Source organism: Mesoplodon bidens (genome assembly GCF_964165515.1).
Source record: "Mesoplodon bidens genome assembly, chromosome: 4".
Classification (NCBI taxonomy): Eukaryota; Metazoa; Chordata; class Mammalia; order Artiodactyla; family Ziphiidae; genus Mesoplodon; species Mesoplodon bidens.
In genome coordinates, this window is record NC_138160.1 from 46,691,140 (window position 1) to 46,710,617 (window position 19,478).

At 40.7% G+C, this 19,478-nt stretch overlaps 1 protein-coding gene and 1 pseudogene across 2 annotated transcripts; one reads left to right on the forward strand and one right to left on the reverse strand.

Moving 5' to 3' along the window:
- Positions 1-371: 371 nt before the first annotated feature.
- PLK2 (polo like kinase 2) lies at positions 372-6,387 on the reverse strand. The gene is made up of 14 exons (XM_081233011.1): positions 6,003-6,387; positions 5,302-5,409; positions 5,044-5,160; positions 4,714-4,843; positions 4,385-4,472; positions 3,813-3,908; positions 3,505-3,703; positions 3,266-3,413; positions 2,810-2,907; positions 2,379-2,508; positions 1,906-2,146; positions 1,655-1,784; positions 1,285-1,395; positions 372-1,149 (listed from the first exon to the last, which is right to left on the reverse strand). The coding sequence occupies exons 1-14, from the start codon at positions 6,270-6,272 to the stop codon at positions 958-960; spliced, it is 2,058 nt and encodes a 685-aa protein (XP_081089137.1). The 5' UTR covers positions 6,273-6,387; the 3' UTR covers positions 372-957.
- An 8,528-nt stretch (positions 6,388-14,915) lies between these two features.
- Positions 14,916-15,452, forward strand: LOC308615993 (acireductone dioxygenase-like; annotated as a pseudogene). The gene has a single exon. The product of its transcript is annotated as an acireductone dioxygenase-like (transcript).
- Positions 15,453-19,478: the final 4,026 nt, after the last annotated feature.

Here is a 19,478-nt window from a genome sequence, read left to right on the forward strand (position 1 = left end):
TACTGACACTTAATAACAGAGATCCGTTTCCACAGGATTACTCTAGCTTTTAGCTCCAAGCTAAACGAGTTTTGGGGAAATACTCCAGAGAGAAATTGGTTTTGGATTCAGTAGGAGGTCTATATTCTGGTTGTGAAAAGAGTGGTATTTTTGTTATACTCGTCTCTTCTCAAGCTAGATCTACCAGAGAGCCTATGACTTCACTTCAGGTATTAAAGACTGACTTCCTAGAAATTATTATTAGCAAAGTTAAAACTCTAACTTTCTAGCCTGCTTCTACACTCCATGTCCTGCCAAAGAGGGCCAAGAATCCATGATCAGAGAATGCTGTGATGCAGTGCTGGTGCCACACCAAAGACAGGAGATCACTGTTTCTGCTTTTTCATACTCTTTATTGCCAACAGTTTAAAATGGTCAACATAAAAAAAAAACTGATAATAAATACTGCTCTTTGGGCTGTAATAAATAAAAAGTTTATTAACAAGGAATGCACTTTTCCAGCCACAAGTGTCTTCAAGAAAAAAAAATTATATATGGCCATAGTTCACAGTTAAGCAGCCAAAAGCTGCTCCAATTACAGCCTTTAAACAACATGGGAGCGTCCTCCCTTCTCCCTCCCCTTCAGGAAGTATATTCACAGTTCCAAGTCCTCTGTCTGAAGTGCTCTCCACAGAGAGAAGTTAAGTCAATGCACCTTTCTGCAAAATTGTCTGAAAAACCTTTTGAAACAGGTACGTCAAGGAAAACTGCATTCGGGGTCACTCTCAGCTTGTCCAAGGTCCAGAACTGTGTGCCTCAGCCTGGTCTGGTTCCACCAGGTCCAGCAGGCCACGGAGGAATTGTTTTCGTACCACCACCTGTCCACCTTCTTCAACGTGCTGTAGATCATTCTACTGGCTTCCCTGTAGATCTCACAGTGGAAAAGAGGAGTCCCATAGGATCCATTCAAAAAGTCTCTTAGTTACACCTCTGTAAGAGCATGTTCAGAGCATATTCCATTCGATTTTTTAATTCTAATGAACAGCCAGACATCAGCAGAGTTGTCAGTCTAAACGTTGTAGATATCCTGTCCTCATTGATGTAGGTGAGAAGGTATTCTTCATTTTGGCTACAGATGATTATTTTTGTATGATCATGGTAGAAATTCACCTTTAAAAAGTAGACATAGATATTAGATCTCTCTAAATATTCAAGGTGTGAAGAGTTGTGTCAATGATTCAATTGGCTAGGTAAAAATCATTTTTTTAGGACCTAAACATGTGCTTTCCTCAAGGGCTCATTTACCTGAAAGGTGCCATCATTGAAGAGCATCATTAAGGCCTTATCAGATTTTAGCCACTGAAGGAGGTAGAGACGAGGTCTTCGAACATCAGTAACACTAGGCAGATCTCCACCCTGGGAGAGATTGGGAGACTTAGTGCCTACAAAAACTTTGCCGTGTGTGCACTCAGTTCTTCTAAGCAAATGCCTATCAAACTTAAGCAAGTGCCAGAATGGCCTGGAGATTCCTGGTCCCACCACCCAGAGATTCTGATCCAGTAGATTGAGGGTGGGACATAAGAGGCTGCATGCCTTAAAGTGTTGAGGTTACACAGATGCTGCTGCTCTGTGGACTACACTGCAAACATCACTGCTTGAAAGCCACAGTACTTACATCCATGAGGTTTTCCTCCATGTAATGAGAGAAGTATTTCAGCACCGTCACTTGACTAATGAATTGTTCAGGGGCATCTGTTGCTGGGAAAACGGAGCATTGGCCAAGCTCTGCATAATAGTGAACTGTTCTAAAGAACAGGAACGGTACGGAGAAAAGAACGAAAAACGGAAGCAGTTAGTCACTATTTTCAGATTTCCTTAGGGCCAAACTAAAGAACTGACAGGGCTTCCTTAATTGAACACGCTTACTTTTTATCTGGAAGGAGGCTCATGTGAGCACCGTTGTTGAAGAGGACGCCTACAGTGTGGTCTGAGAGCTGGTACCCAAAGCCATATTTATTAGAGTAGTCGACCCATTTGGTGACCCACTGAAAGGAAGTGCTCAGCTGCTCTTTGGGGATGCAGTCAGCTTCGGGCATGTTTTCTAGACATCCTCGAAGGACTCTTGCCACTGTGTCTGCGACACTTCCCATGGTGCTGTCCTCGAGGCCTGGAAAGTCAGAGAGATTTAGAAAATAATGAACAACAAAACCTCAGGCTATGGTAGGCGCTAAGTCTCCCTTCACTAAATCTAAGGATGGAGGGCTCAACATTGTTCCAATCCTCTAATCGTGCTTCTTCTATGTTAAATCAGGCCTAAAACCGAACCGACTTCAGTTACTTAGTATCGAACACTGGCATTCAGAGCATCATTATTTAAAATGCAGTTGACAGCAACTCACATTCACTGCTACTGCTGCAGCTGCCAAGAGTTCCTCTGACTATCATCCGAATAGCATCTCCAATCTGCTGCTTGTTTTCCACCGCGGGTGTTCCAGATCTGGCAACTGTAGTGGTAGGTGGCTGCAGTTCCTAGAAGAGAGAAGAGCCAGGCAATAGTCAAGCATCTAAAATTCATTGGGGGTTGAGAATTCTAGTTTAAGATGAGATTGTGGCAATTAGTAGGAAAGCTTATCAAAAAGCAATGGACACAAGCCAGGTAGAAGATATTTTGGTCACTCAATCGCACGCATTGTTAAACTAAGAGATAAAAATCTTCCCTTTTAAAGGGTTGGGAAGAAAACTTTAAGTAAATATGTGATCCAAGCGATAATTAACAAAGAATGAAAATGATATAAAGTGTTTATAACTATTTTAGTCTTCTTTAGCATACCTCATCTGTCCTGTGTTTGCTGGGCTGCTGAGTTATCGAAGTCTTTTTCAAATCATGCCTAAGCTTGTAAATTTCTTCATCTTCTTTAGCCACTTTATCTGTAAATCAAGGAAAAGAATTATGAGCATTATTCTATCCAAACAAGGTAGAAACAGAGCCAGCCATATTTCCTCCTTTTGCATTAATAACCAACTTAAGAGCATCCAAGACAAAACCATTAGCTTTTACTTTTATCTTTGCCATCAGCTGCAATTATGCAAGAAGCACACTTTAATGCATAGGAAACAAAAAGCTATCAACCACAATTTGCAGTATGGATTTTTTATGCTACAAAAAGTCAAATAGTATACAAACATAGAGGCCAAATTATGTTAATATAAAAGCCTCTTTTAACTAACTTATCAACTTTATATATAATATTGGACACAGAAGAACAAAAGAAATCTTATAACTTACTATGTGTGTCAATATATCTTGCTTTGTCTTTTTTGCCACCAAAAAGAGCAGCAGCTGCTTTCTTAAAGAAATTCTTAGCTGGGCTTGACAAGTGGAAATCTGGAACTGTATGACAACAGCTAGAAGAGAGTCTGTCTGGAGTGAAGCCCTATGAAGTAAAAAACAAGATCTTCAGTAACCTGATGGGAAATTAGGATCAAGAGCATGTAATAAAAAGATGTCCAAAAAAAAGCACCAACCTGCAAAAAAAAATCATGTCGAATGATGTCATCCAAACTGGGACGATCTTCTGGATTTTTGGACAACATGCTGGCTATTAAGTGCTTAGCAGGAGCCAGCAATGAAGAGGGCATTGTATACCTTGCTTCTCTTATGCACCTGTAAGTTTCTTTCAGGTTTGTAGTTTCAAATGGGGGTCTTCCTAATAACATTGTATACCTATATGCAAGGAAACACTTCTTTAGGAATGCTCAAAAAGCAACTCTTTTCGAGTGTTAAAAATCTACATCCAAATTTGCTTTTTGACTATTTTGGTGCATTTACTTACATTACACAGCCTAAGGCCCAAATGTCTGATTCACAGCCGTGTCCTTGTTTGTTGAGGACTTCAGGAGAAAGATAATTTGGGGTACCACATATCGTTCTAGGAAAACAAAATATGAAGATCTCATTAGGAACTATACTACTGTTTAAACTTAGTTCTCCGGATAAAACCTTAAAAGCACCATGTTGAATTTCTATTTGGAAACATTTGACTTTCGATTTCTGGCATGTAAAACAACTGACATTTGACCAAGTGACTTGGTAATTTTTTTTTTAATGTGTGTACAATTTTTTCAGCCACCTGACAAAGTGTTTTAAGCCAACTGAGACCAGGTACAGCAGGACATATTTATATATTTCAGGTAAATATAAGACAGATTTGTTTCATAATCAACTTATAGGCCTAAGGTACTCTGCCTGGTCCATAGTGGCACTGGATAAGTGTTTCCTTCAATTAACACTGCAGCGGTTTGTAGATTTTAGTATCAACTGGTCTTTGAAACATTAACCGGAAAATAAAAAGGTCATATTTGAGCTCCACAAAACCCTAGCAGGATGTATCCTTCTGACTCTTACCTCCTTCTGTGTTCCAAGGGCTCCAGCCTGGCTGCCAAACCAAAGTCCCCAACTTTTAGTTCCATGGCTTCATTAATAAAAAAGTTTCCTAGATGATTAAAAAAAAAAAAAAGATCTGAATTCCCTTGAAAAGCTGTTCTAACCAAGTACACACACATCCACTCAAGAGGCAGACAGCCAGTTGCTTCAAGTGAAAGCCATCATTCATAAGCAAGATTGCACTAGTGAGATTCCAACTAAGAACATTAATATGTAAAAAAAAAAAAAAAAGGGAAAGAGGCGGCACACCTCTCTGACACAAAAGTCAGCATTTGGAGTGAAAGGCTTACCTAGTTTGAGATCTCTGTGCAAGATTTCTTGTTCATGAAGGTACTTCAGTCCAGACACAATCTGCCTGAGGTAGTATCGGACTTCCGGCTCTGTCAACACCTTCCTTGCTTTCAAGATATGAGCCATGGACTGGGAAGAGGAGAAGGAAAAAAGAGAATCTGTCAAACAAAGTTACCAAACTCAGGGGTTTCCTTGTGCAGGATGAGTGATGAAAGTTAATGCTGCAGTGTAATAATGACCTCCATAACGAAATTCCCAGATAAAGTTCCGTGTGAATGCCGCGTCAGTTTGCGGGAAGTAAATGCATTCAAATAGGAGTGAACACTTACCCTTCTACTGCAATATTCCAAAAGAATGTAAATGTTTTCTTTGTCCTCAAAGTAGTGGTAAAACTGCACTACATGCTTGTGATGGAGAATTCTGTGAAGCTCTATTTCTTTGTCAATCTAAAACAAAAAAGCAAGATCCGTCTTATTAGCCTCCCTCACCTCTGAAAAGCCAGTCTTACACATGCAGAAGACATTTTCCTAACAGGGAAGGGCCATCTTGCACACAAAGAAAATACTTTACTCAACAGTCATACACACCTTTTCCCTTTGATGAGGTTTGGCTACTCTGCTGTGAGGAATAATTTTTGCAGCGTAGACTTTGTTGTTTGTCAAATCTGTCATCTCGTAACATTTTGCAAAGCCACCCTGAAAGGAAACAAAGCCGAGACGGAATTGAGTATGGCAGGGACATGGACGGCACATTTTTGTTTTATATATATATAAGTAAATGAGAAAGAAAAGCAAAAATATGGGAGAGGAAGGGCGGACAGAGGGATGCGGTCTACTTTTTTAAAGCTCTTTCACGAGGAAAAGCATTCCTGAAAACAGTAAGTTAGAACAGTGCCCCTTCTCCCTTTACAGAGAGGAGCTTTCCGGAGGGGGGCTTGGGGCTGGGGAGATGAGAAATAGGGTCTGAAGAGACTTGTCAAGAAAATCCTCTGGGGGGCAGCTCGAGAGAGTTAGGTCTGGTATAGAAAACCCTCGCTTCTGGCCTCAAAATCAATGTCTTTGGGCGGCGGGACGCAGACTGAGCCGCGGCTAAGGATGTGCAGTCGATCCCGGCGCTGCCAGCGCACAAAACCAAGAGGAGGGCAGGTGAGCAGCCCACGTCGCGCCGGGATCGGACTCCCGAGACGCCGAGAAGCGGTGGGAGCGGGGACTCGGCGTCCGGCCAGGCCCGGGGAATGCCCGGGCAAACCTCCCTCCCGCCTGGCAACAGGGCGCCCGCCGCTCATCACCTTTCCCAGCACTTTGCCTCGGCAGTAGCGCTTCCCCGTGGTGGGGTCGACGATAATCCTCGAGATCTCGGCCCCTGAGTGCGAGTGGTGGTGATGGTGGTGCGGGGCGGCCGGCTGCACCTGCACCTGGGGCTGCGGCGGCTGCGGCTCCTCAGGGGGCGGCTGCGGCCGCTTCTTCTTCGAGTCCCCGCCGCAAGCCTTGCCCAGCGCCTGCTCGCACATCTTGGTGCCGGCGGCCGGCTGGTAGGTGATAGTCCGCAAGAGCTCCATGGTCCCCTCGCCACCCTGCACTGCCCGCTGCCACCTCCGAGGCGCGGACACGCGACCGAGCCGGCCTCTACCCTCGAGCCCCCGCTGCAGCCACCGACCACCCACGCCCGACGCCTTCTTTCACTTGTGCGAGTGCAAACGCCCAGAGAAGTCTTATATACCGGGCGGAGAAGGGGGCGGACAATCGAAACGGGATGCGACGTCACGGGTGACGCTCCGCCCACCGGCCTCAAGAGCGCCCGGGGCCGAGCGGGAGATTGTGACGGGCCAGCGGCTTCCAGCTTGCGAGCCGCGTGCCGGCCGCGGGGAGCGCTTACCCCGACGGGGAGGCGGACACAGACGTACGGCCGTCCCCGTGACCGCCATCCCATTCTTGGAATGTTCCGAGCTTCTGGGTTTGAAGTAGAAACCCGAGGGCCGACGCCTGGCTCCGCCCCCACCCGCCCCGCGGCGGGCGGTGCAGTGATCAGAGCCCCGCCGGGTGCTGCGGTCCTCGCAGGTTCCCTCCCCTGCACAGCCCTTCCTCACCGCCCTACAACCTGACGCCTCCGGTGTCAAGGTGTGAGTGTGGCCGGAGCCACTGCACAGGCACGTGAGGCTTCCCGGTGGCCACCTGGAGACCTTCTGGGCTGCCGCCGCCCCCGCAGTTTTACCCCGTTAGCTCCTGTCTAGAGGGACCCTGAGGGGAGGCCGTGCCCATGAAAGACAAGGGTCCGCGGAACAGGGTGTTCCGAGCTCCCCGCCGCTTCTGAATGAAGCGGACTTCGGCTGGGGCCGGCCGGCTGACCATGGCCAAGCCCTACTTAGGCCCGTGTGGCCTCTGCCCATCACCTTAGAGCAAGCCTTTGTCGGAGGTCAGGCCCTTAACCTTGGAGGGGGAGGCCAGCGCCTTGGGAAGGCTTCGCGTTCAGGATGACCGAAGACTGGGAGCAAAGGCGCCATCTCGTGGACTGTTCCAGAAGCGCAGTTAGTCCGAGTGGGCAGCGGTTAATGACTATATGGGCTTTCTTTGACAGTAAGTGGTTTAAAAGTGCTCCTGGTGCTAACTATGGTTTTACAGTTTAAATCATCTATCACTTCTTATTCCGAAGGGGTTATACGGAATGCGTCATTTAAATGGCTCATTAAGCCACGTGGCTGCTCTGGTGCTGGGAGAGTCAATCCTAGGCCTTCCAAGTGGAGGGGATTGGTAGCATGAGGGAGGAGCATAGCCAAGTGAGCTAAAACATCGCTTAGTTTCCTATTTCCAGATTTTACGATTCAGACTTGCTAACCTGGGACCACCATTGTTTCTTGTTCTAATGACAGTAGTGCATTTCTGTGCAGGGTACCATGCTTAGTATTTTGAAAAGCCTTATTTAATTCTACATCCATTCTAAGTAGGAAATATTGTTATTCCCATTTTACAGATGAGGAATCTGGGGTTTAACGAATTTAAGTTAACTATTCTCTCTATATATATTTAGTAGAACATCCAAGTTATGTTAATTAGCAATCGACAGATTTTTAAATCCAAGTTAAGAGGTGTTAAACAGTTTTTTGATACTAATTTCCAGTGCTATATAGAATACCAGATTAATAACCCCCTGGAAGTTACCTAGAAAAGGGTTGGCTCCAGTACAGATACCATCAGGGTATGCATAGTATCAGTTAATTAAATGTGCATGGTTTCGAAGATTCTGTCTCAAGTATTTCCCACATAATGTAGAAAGGAGTTTCATTGGCATTACAGGGTAGAAAGGGAAAGTCTTCTGTGACTCTTCCTTTTTGATTCTGTAAGCAGTTCAGGGCAAGCCAAGGCATGTTTCTCATAAAGTGAAAGTAGAATTTACCCCATGATTATCAGAGCTGGAATAAGGGGCCGGCCTGGTTGTGGATATGAAGAATTACACAATCCTCCTTTTTAAAGATAAACCTAGGGGTGACCTTTGCTCCCCAGATTTATGCAAACTTATTTACTAGCCTGTAGTAGGCTTGCTGGTTTAGAAAATACTACCTAAATTTCCAGAGCTAATTTTACACCTTGTCTTTATTTTCTCGGTTGATAATGAACTTTTTAATCTATATCTGTTTATGACTTTCTATGATAAAAGGACTATGAAGAATAGTCATGATATTTCCATTATTATTTCCATTCTTTGATTGTCATATACTATAGTATATCTCTTTACCAAATGTACTTAAGCATTTGATGGACTGTTGAACATGCCATGTAAAATTCAGGTCTATCCTCCAAAACATTTGAGCATTTAATAAAATATTAACATGTATATGTGTTATGGGGCCTTCTGTCCAACTGTGAAAATCTGATTTTTTGGTTTGTGGTGCCATCATGTGGACAGAACTAAAATTGTTGTTAGTAGAACAAAAAAGAAAATAAATGTACTTTCCAATAGAGATAAATCTTTAATTACAAAATATTTCTCTGTAGTTCTGTAGATTTAATGTAATTACAAGTGGAATCCCAATATGACTTTTAGTGAAACTTGACAAGCTGATTGCAAACTTTGAAAGTGTAAGTGATCAAAAATAGCAAACTAGGGCTTCCCTGGTGGCGCAGTGGTTGAGAGTCCGCCTGCCGATTCAGGGGACATGGGTTCGTGCACCGGTCCGGGAGGATCCCACATGCCGCGGAGCGGCTGGGCCCGTGAGCGATGGCCGCTGAGCCTGCGCGTCCGGAGCCTGTGCTACGCAACGGGAGAGGCCACAACAGTGAGAGGCCCGCTTACCGCAAAAACAAAACAAAACAAAAAAATAGCAAACTAACTTAAAGAAGAATTAGAAGGGGGAAGGTCTTTCTTTACCAGTTATCACAACTTATAATTAAGCTAGAGCAATTAAGAAAAATTGGTGCTCTCACAGGGATAGACTGACCAATGGAATAAAGAGCCTAGAAATAGATCCACTTATATATGGAATTTTGGTATATGGCAGAGGAAACATGATAGATCATTGAGGAGAGGAAACTATTCAGTAAATGGAAATAGAAAATTGATTTTTCCATATTAAAAAAAATGAAATCCATATCTTACACTGTATTAGTTTTCTAGGGCTACCCTAACAGAATACCACAGACTGGGTGGCTTAAACAACAGAAATTTACTTTCTCACAGTTCTGGAGGCTACAAGTCCAGGATCAAGGTGTGGGCAGGCTTGGTTCCTCCTGAGGCCTCTCTCTTTGACTGCAGATGGCTGCCTTCTCATCGTGTCCTCACGTGATCATTCCTCTGTGAGAGAGCATCCCTGGTGTCCCCTTGTATGTCCAAATTTCCTGTTATAAGTACAGCAGTTAGATCGGATTAGGGCCCACCCAAATGACCTCATTTAACCTTAATCACTTTTTTAAGGCCCTATCTCTAAATACAGTCATATTCTGAAGTACTGGGGACTAGAGCTTCATTATATGAATTTTGAAGGGAAACAATTTTTAGCCCATAACACACACCATGTACAAAAAATCTACTTCAGATGGAGTAAGGACTTAAAGAGTAAGAACAAAACAAAATATCAGTAGGAAATATAAGTAACCAACTTTCAGAGCATAGTGTAGGGAAAGATTATTTTTATTGAGATCTAGTTGATGTATAATACTGCATTAGTTTTAGGTATACAGCATTGTGATTTGATATATGTATGTGTATATATATATGTGTGTGTGTGTGTATATATATATATATATATATATATATATATATACAGTGAAATGGCTAACACAGTTTATATCACCACATATAGTTATAATATTTTTTCCTTGTGTGATAATAAATTTTAAGATCTACTCTCTCAATAACATTCAATATACAATACAGTATCGTTAGCTAGAGTCACCATGCTTTACATTACATCCCAGGGACTTACTTATCTTATAATAGGAAGTCTGTACCTTTTGACCCCCTTTACCCATTTTGCCTACCTTCCCTGACTTCTATTAACCACGAATCTGTTCTCTGTATCTATAAGTTCAGTTTTTTTTAGATTTCACATATAAATGAGAACATAGATTGTCTTTCTCTCTTATTTCACTTAACATAAATACCTCAGGGTCCATCCATGTTATTGCAAATGGCAGGACTTCCTTCTGTTTTATGGCTAAATCATATTCCATTATGTGTGTGTGTGTATCAAATGTTTTCTTTATCCATTCATCTGTTGATGGACACTTTGTTTCCATACCTTGGCTGTCATTAATAATGCTGCAGTGAACATGGGAATAGCGATATCTCTTCAAGATTATGATTTCCTTTCCTTTGATTATATACCCAGCAGTGGGATTGCTGGATCATATGGTAATTCTATTTTTAATTTTTTGAGGAATCTCCATTCTGTTTTCCATAGTGGTTGCACTAATTTATATTCCCACCGACAGTGCATAAGGGTTCTCTTTTCTCCACATCCTCACCAATGCTTGTTATTTCATGTCTCTTTAGTAATAGCCATTCTAGACAGGTGTGAGATCATATCTCATTGTAGTTTGGATTTGCCTTTCCTTGATGATTACTGCTGTTGGGCATCCTTTCATTTACCAGTTGGCCAGTTGTATGTCTTCTTTGGAAAATATCTATTCAAGTGTTCTGCCCTTTTTTTTTTTTTATTGAAGCATAGTTGATTTACAATGTTGTGTTAGTTTCTGGTGTACAGCAAAGTGATTCACTTATATATATACATATATATAATATATTCTTTTTCATATTATTTTCCATTATGGTTTATTAGAGGATATTGAATATATATAATTCCCTGTGCTATACGGTGGAACCTTGTTGTTTACCTATTTTATATATCTCAATAGTAGTTTGTATCTACTAATCCCAAACTCGTAATTTATTCCTCCCCGCCCTTTCCCCTTTGGTAACCATAAATTTGTTTCCTATGTCTGTGAGTGTGTTTCTGTTTTGTACATAAGTTCATTTGTATCATATTTTGGATTCCACATATAAGTGATGTCATATGATATTTGTCTTTTTCTGACTTACTTCACTTAGTATGATAATCTCTGGGTCCATCCATGTTACTGCAAATGGAATTATTTCATTCTTTTTTATGGCTGAGTAGGATTCCATCATATATACATACCACATCTTCTTTATCCATCATCTGTCGATGGACATTTTGGTTGTTTCCATGTCTTGGCTATTGTAAATAATGCTGCTGTGAATACTGGGGTGCATGTATCTTTTCAAATTAGAGTTTTCTCTGGATATATGCCCGGGAATTGGATTGCTGGATCATATGTCTTCTACCCATTGTTAATAGGATTGCTTATCTCTTTACAGTTGAGTTGTATGAGTTATTTATTTATTTTGCATATTAACCCCTTATTAGATATATGATTTGAAAACATTTTCTATCATTATATAGGTTGCCTTTTCATTTTGTTGATGATTTCCTTTGCTGTGCAGAAGCTTTCTTTGTTTGATGTAGTTCCACTTGTTTATTTTTGCTTTTATTACCTTTGATTTTGTCATCAAATCCAAAATATCATACCCAAGACTAATGTCAAGGAGTTTATCCCCATGTTTTCTTCTGGGAGTTTTATGGTTTCAGATCTTGAATCTATTTTGTGTTGATTTTTGTGTATGGCATTAAGGTAATGGTCCAGTTTCATTCTTTTGCATGTGGCTGTCCAGTTTTCCCAGCACCATTTATTGAAGAGACTATCCTTTATATATGTCCAAAAATATATTATGGGGAAAGGATAGCCTGTTCAATAAAGGCAAAGATTTTCAACATGCAAAATCCATTAACCATATAACAATAGATTGATAAATTTGGCTAAATTAAAATTAAGAAACTTGATTCATCAAAAGACACCATAAAGTTGGGAAATCCCATGGCAGTCCAGTGGTTAGGGCTCCACACTTCCTCTGCAGGGGCACAGGTTCAATCCTCGGTAGGGGAACTATGATCCCCCATTACGTGTGGTGCAGCCCAAAAAAAAAAAGATACTTTAAAGTAAAAAGACTGGACAGCCTCTTCAATAAGTGGTGCTGGGAAAACTGGACAGGGACATGTAAAAGTATGAGATTAGATCACTCTCTAACACCATACACAAAAATAAGCTCAAAATGGATTAAAGACCTAAATGTAAGGCCAGAAACTATAAAACTCTTAGAGGAAAACATAGGCAGAACACTCTATGACATAAATCACAGCAAGATCCTTTTTGATCCACATCCTAGAGAAATGGAAATAAAAACAAAAATAAACAAATGGGACCTAATGAAACTGCAAAGTTTTTGCAAAGCAAAGGAAACCATAAACAGGACCAAAAGACAACCCTCAGAATGGGAGAAAATATTTGCAAATGAAGGAACTGACAAAGGATTAATCTCCAAAATTTACAAACAGCTCATGCAGCTCAATAACAAAAAAACAAACAACCCAATCCAAAAATGGGCAGAAGACCTAAATAGACATTTCTCCAAAGAAGATATACAGACTGCCAACAAACACATGAAAGAATGCTCAACATCATTAATCATTAGGGAAATGCAAATCAAAACTACAATGAGATATCATCTCACACCAGTCAGAATGGCCATCATCAAAATATCTAGAAACAATAAATGCTGGAGAGGGTGTGGAGAAAAGGGAACTTGCACTGCTGGTGGGAATGTGAATTGGTACAGCCACTATGGAGAACAGTATGGAGGTTCCTTAAAAAACTACAAATAGAACTACCATATGACCCAGCAATCCCACTCCTGGGCATATACCCTGAGAAAACCATATTTCAAAAAGACTCATGTACCAAAATGTTCATTGCAGCTCTATTTGCAATAGCCAGGAGATGGAAACAACCTAAGTGTCCATCATCGGATGAATGGATAAAGAAGATGTGGCACATATATACAATGGAATATTACTCCGCCATAAAAAGAAACGAAATTGAGCTATTTGTAATGAGGTGGATGGACCTAGAGTCTGTCATACAGAGTGAAGTAAGTCAGAAAGAGAAAAACAAATACCATATGCCAACACATATATATGGAATTTAAGAAAAAAAATGTCATGAAGAACCTAGGCGTAAGACAGGAATAAAGACACAGATCTACTAGAGAATGGACTTGAGGGTATGGGGAGGGGGAAGGGTAAACTGTGACAAAGCGAGAGAGTGGCATGGACATATATACACTACCAAACGTAAAATAGATAGCTAGTGGGAAGCAGCCGCATAGCACAGGGAGATCAGCTCGGTGCTTTGTGACCACCTAGAGGGGTGGGATAGGGAGGGAGGGAGGAAGGGAGATGCAAGAAGGAAGAGATATGGGAACATATGTATATGTATAACTGATTCACTTTGTTGTAGAGCAGAAACTAACACACCATTGTAAAGCAATTATACTCCAATAAAGATGTTTAAATAAATAAATAAATAAATAAAAATAAAGTAAAAAGGCTATAAGTTGGTAGACAGATTTGCATGCATATAACTAACAAAGAAATATATAGGGGTCCTACATATATATTGGTAAGAAAAATGACCCAACATAAAAATAAGTAAAAGATATAAACAAGCATTTCATAAAAAAGGAACTTCTTATAGCCAATAAATGAATTTCTCACAGTTATTAATAATTAGGGAAATATATATCAAGACCCGTTAAACTCATTCAATAGGTAAAAACTAGGAAGCCTGAACACATCAAGTGTTGGAAAAGAGGTCAACAATTTGCATGTATAGTTTTTCTAAGAGAGTGAATTGATCATTCTTCCATCCTACAACCCAGCAAGAGAAATGCTTGCACATATGTACCAGGAGACATATACAAGTATAGTCATGGCAGTACTTTTAGTAATTGCAAAAAAAAGAAAAAGAAAAAGAAGAACCACACAAACCAAATGCCCATAAGATAGGAGAATGGATAAATATATAGTGGTACATACACATAATGGGATATTATGTGAAAATCAATGAATTATACATTTCCATATCAGTATGAATAAATCTTAATGTTTGGTTTTTAAAAGGGCAAGTTAAAGATTACTCTTTTTATAAAATTCAAGAGCTAAATCTACATATTTTGTTTATACATATATATGTATTGATTTAAAATTCTGTTTTTAAAAATGTGGAAATGTTAAACAGAACATTTAGAGCAATGATTACCACGTATGAAGCAAGGGGTGTAAGAGGGAAAGAACATGCAGGTCCATATAAGTTATTGTCCATGATCGGTTTTTGTATTGGATTATAAACTCAAACAAGATGTGTATACCTGGGAGACCAATGATAACTATGTCATGAGCCAAGGAATATGGTTAGTCCAACTATGATACCTTAAATCCAGGTAAAAAAAAAAAAACATACTTCTAACCAGCATGATTTGAGGGAAGTGAAACAATGGAAAGAACATTTCATTATATGTATGCATTGCCAGGAGGCTACAGGGGCTAGGCTGGCCATGGTACATCTCCACTGAAATATCCTGAGCATCTAAGGAAGGTGAAAAGAGACCAAACCTAGTTTTATATTTGTCACAGTGTATCTAATTGATTGGATATTTAAATTTAAGGTCTAACTCTTTGAAAAGCAACTTAATAAATATAAAAGAAAAGGTTAATTTTAAGATTTAACTTTAAATATTAGGCGTGGCAGCCCTTGCAGGTCCGGGGTCAGGCAACCGTGCCCCCGGCCCAGCCATGGTGCAGTCCTGGTACATGGACGAGTCGCCGGCGACCCGCGGCAGCCCCACGGTGCAGAGCCCGTGCACCCGGTCTGCCTGGAGTGGCTGTATGGGCTCGGCGTCCTTTACTGGACATTGGATGCTGACAAAGATGAGAATGATCCAGAATTAGAAAAGATCCGAAAAGAGAGAAACTACTCCTGGATGGACATAATAACCATATGCAAAGACAAACTACCAAATTATGAAGAAAAGATGAAGATGTTTTACAAGGAGCATTTATACCTGGATGACGAGATTCGCTACATCCTGGACGGCAGTGGGTACTTAGATGTGAGGGATAAAGAGGACAGGTGGATCCGGGTCTTCATGGAGAAAGGAGACATGGTCACTCTCCCCGCCGGGATATACCACCGCTTCACACTGGACAAGAAGAACTACACGAAGGCCATGCAGCTGTTTGTGGGAGACCCAGTGTGGACGGCGTACAGCCGGCCAGCTGACCACTTCAAGGCCCGTGGGCAGTATTGAGTTTCTGGCACAGATGGCCTAGCGGTGCCCCGGGGCCTCAGGCACCCGAAAGTCCGGGACATGATAGCGGCAGAAAATCTGTCCTATTCTCCTTGCTTTTGTGTTGTAGACTTGAGGCTAGGTGAGCTTTCCTCTGCAAGATTGTTTGATCAGAATACGTTTTAATGGAAGTAGCTGTAGAACCGGTTGGTACATGGAAGCACCTGTGGAAATCTGGGCAAATCCGTTCATTTTCTCTAATTCAGGACCAGTGGTCAGTGGCCCTGTATCAGCTCGTGCCTTCAGCTGTGACCGAGTGAGTTTCAACTCCCCAAACGCAGCCACTTAGCTGCCACATCTGGACCTGATTCTTGGACTTTAAGCAGGTACCAAGCAAGGCCATGCCTGCCTTGTGTGGAGGAGTGACAGTGGATGACAGGACTGGGCAGAGAGAAGAAGCTTTTCTCCCAAAACATGGGGGGAAGCTGGGTGGGGGAGTGCCGTGGGGGATGAGCTGGCGAGTTAGGGGGGCCCTCACTTGATTATGCCACTTTCTTCTTCAAAATAGAGTAGGTGCCTTAACGTTTAAAAATAAATAAATAAATAAATAAATATTAAATATGTTGAATACCTTTTATGTTACATTCATTTTGACATACTGGCATTTTGTAAGTGAATAAAACTCTGTGGTAAATCCTGCCAGTAATCTTTGGTGAAGGTTTATATTATACATTTATCAAAATAGTTGACCAAACTTTTATTCATTCATCTGTCTGTCTACCTGTCTACCTACCTGAATACCCATCCACCTATTTCCTGGACATGATAATAACAGTGTTTGAGAGCAACTCCCCTTTCCCTTCATTCACTGTTGCACAGACTGAAACTACTAATTTATTGCAGTGGACATAGATCTCCCTCTACTGGTACAAAATGATAATGCCAATCAATGCTACAAAGTTTTTGTTTGTTTGTTTGTTTTTTATAATTGCTTTACAATGGTGTGCTAGTTTCTGCTCTACAACAAAGTGAATCAGCTATACACATACACGTTCCCACATCTCCTCCCTCTTGCGTCTCCCTCCCTCCCAACCTCCCTATCCCACCCCTCTAGGTGGTCACAAAGCACCGAGCTGATCTCCCTGTGCTATGCGGCTGCTTCCCACTAGCTATCTATTTTACGTTTGGTAGTGTATATACGTCCATGCCACTCTCTCGCTTTGTCACAGCTTAACCTTCCCCCTCTCCATATCCTCAAGTCCATTCTCTAGTAGATCTGTGTCTTTATTCCTCTTTTACCCCTAGGTTCTTCATGACATTTTTTTTCTTAAATTCCATATATATGTGTTAGCATACGGTATTTGTCTTTCTCTTTCTGACTTACTCTGTATGACAGACTCTAGGTCCTTCCACCTCATTACAAATAGCTCAATTTCGTTTCCTTTTATGGCTGAGTAATATTCCATTGTATATATGTGCCACATCTTCTTTATCCATTCATCCGATGATGGACACTTAGGTTGTTTCCATCTCCTGGCTATTGTAAATAGAGCTGCAATGAACATTTTGGTACATGAGTCTTTTTGAAATATGGTTTTCTCAGGGTATATGCCCAGGAGTGGGATTGCTGGGTCATATGGTAGTTCTATTTGTAGTTTTTTAAGGAACCTCCATACTGTTCTCCATAGTGGCTGTACCAATACACATTCCCACCAGCAGTGCAAGTTCCCTTTTCTCCACACCCTCTCCAGCATTTATTGTTTCTAGATATTTTGATGATGGCCATTCTGACTGGTGTGAGATGATATCTCATTGTAGTTTTGATTTGCATTTCCCTAATGATTAATGATGTTGAGCATTCTTTCATGTGTTTGTTGGCAGTCTGTATATCTTCTTTGGAGAAATGTCTATTTAGGTCTTCTGCCTATTTTTGGATTGGATTGTTTGTTTTTTTGTTATTGAGCTGCATGAGCTGTTTGTAAATTTTGGAGATTAATCCTTTGTCAGTTCCTTCATTTGCAAATATTTTCTCCCATTCTGAGGGTTGTCTTTTGGTCCTGTTTATGGTTTCCTTTACTTTGCAAAAACTTTGCAGTTTCATTAGGTCCCATTTGTTTATTTTTGTTTTTATTTCCATTTCTCTAGGATGTGGGTCAAAAAGGATCTTGCCATGATTTATATCATAGAGTGTTCTGACTATGTTTTCCTCTAAGAGTTTGATAGTTTCTCGCCTTACATTTAGGTCTTTAATCCATTTTGAGCTTATTTTTGTGTATGGTGTTAGGAAGTGACCTAACCTCATACTTTTACATGTACCTGTCCAGTTTTCCAAGCACCACTTATTGAAGAGGCTGTCCTTTCTCCACTGTACATTCCTGCATCCTTTATCAAAGATAAGGTGACCATATGTGCATGGGTATATCTCTGGGCTTTCTATTCTGCTCTATTGATCTATCTTTCTGTTTTTGTGCCAGTACCATACAGTCTTGATTACTGTAGCTTTGTAGTATAGTCTGAAGTCAGGGAGCCTGATTCCTCCAGCTCCATTTTTCATTCCCAAGATTGCTTTGGCTATTCAGGGTCTTTTGTGTTTCCATACAGATTGTGAATTTTTTTGTTCTAGTTCTGTGAAAAATGCCGGTGGTAGTTTGATAGGGATTGCACTGAATCTGTAGATCGATTTGGTTAGTAGAGTCATTTTCACAATGTTCATTCTTCCAATCCAAGAACATGGTATATCTCTCCATCTATTTGTATCATCTTTAATTTCTTTCATCAGTGTCTTATAATTTTCTGCATACAGGTCTTTTGTCTCTTTAGGTAGGTTCATTCCTAGATATTTTATTCTTGGGAGTGTTTTCTTGATTTCACTTTCAGATTTTTCATCATTAGTGTATAGGAATGCCAGAGGTTTCTGTGCATTAATTTTGTATCCTCCTACTTTACCAAATTCATTGATTAGCTCTAGTAGTTTTCTGGTAGCACCTTTGGGATTCTCTATGTATAGTATCATGTCATCTGCAAACAGTGACAGCTTTACTTCTTCTTTTCTGATTTGGATTCCTTTTATTTCCTTTTCTTCTCTGATTGCTGTGGCTAAAACTTCCAAAACTATGTTGAATAAGAGTGGTGAGAGTGGGCCACCTTGTTTTGTTCCTGATCTTAGTATAAATGCTTCGAGTTTTTCACCATAGAGGATGATGTTGGCCATGGGTTTGTCATATATGGCCTTTATTATGTTGAGGAAAGTTCCCTCTATGCCTACTTTCTGCAAGGTTTTTATGATAAATTGGTGTTGAATTTTGTCGAAAGCTTTCTCTGCATCTATTGAGATGATCATATGGTTTTTCTCCTTCAATTTGTTAATATGGCATATCACATTGATTGATTTGCGTATATTGAAGAATCCTTGCATTCCTGGAATAAACCCCACTTGATCATGGTGTATGATCCTTTTAATGTGCTGTTGGATTCTGTTTGCTAGTATTTTGTTGAGGATTTTTGCATTTATGTTCATCAGTGATATTGGCCTGTAGTTTTCTTTCTTTGTGACATCCGTGTCTGGTTTTGGTATCAGGGTGATGGTGGCCTCATAGAATTAGTTTGGGAGTGCTCCTCCCTCTGCTATATTTTGGAAGAGTTTGTGAAGGATAGGTGTTAGCTCTTCCCTAAATGTTTGATAGAATTCGCCTGTGAAGCCATCTGATCCTGGGCTTTTGTTTGTTGGAAAATTTTTAATCACAGCTTCAATTTCAGTGCTTGTGATTGGTCTGTTCATATTTTCTATTTCTTCCTGATTCAGTCTTGGCAGGTTGTGCATTTCTAAGAATTTGTCCATTTCTTCCAGGTTGTCCATTTTATTGGCATAGAACTGCTTGTAGTAATCTCTCATGATCTTTTGTATTTCTGAAGTGTCAGTTGTTACTTCCCCTTTTTCATTTCTAATTTTATTGATTTGAGTCTTCTCCCGTTTTTCCTTGATGAGTCTGGCTAATGGTTTATCAATTTTGTTTATCGTCTCAAAGAACCAGCTTTTAGTTTTATTGATCTTTACTATCGTTTCCTTCAT

What these genes read in the sequence shown, in the direction of transcription:
- PLK2 (XM_081233011.1), bottom strand. Translation starts at nt 6,272, where the DNA reads ATGGAGCTCTTGCGGACTATCACCTACCAGCCGGCCGCCGGCACCAAG. An exon ending in AAGATATATTGACACACATA is followed by an intron (nt 2,908 to 3,265) that starts GTAAGTTATAAG and finishes CTTGATTTACAG; the next exon opens with ATAAAGTGGCTAAAGAAGAT. An exon ending in CTGCAGCAGTAGCAGTGAAT is followed by an intron (nt 2,147 to 2,378) that starts GTGAGTTGCTGT and finishes CTGACTTTCCAG; the next exon opens with GCCTCGAGGACAGCACCATG.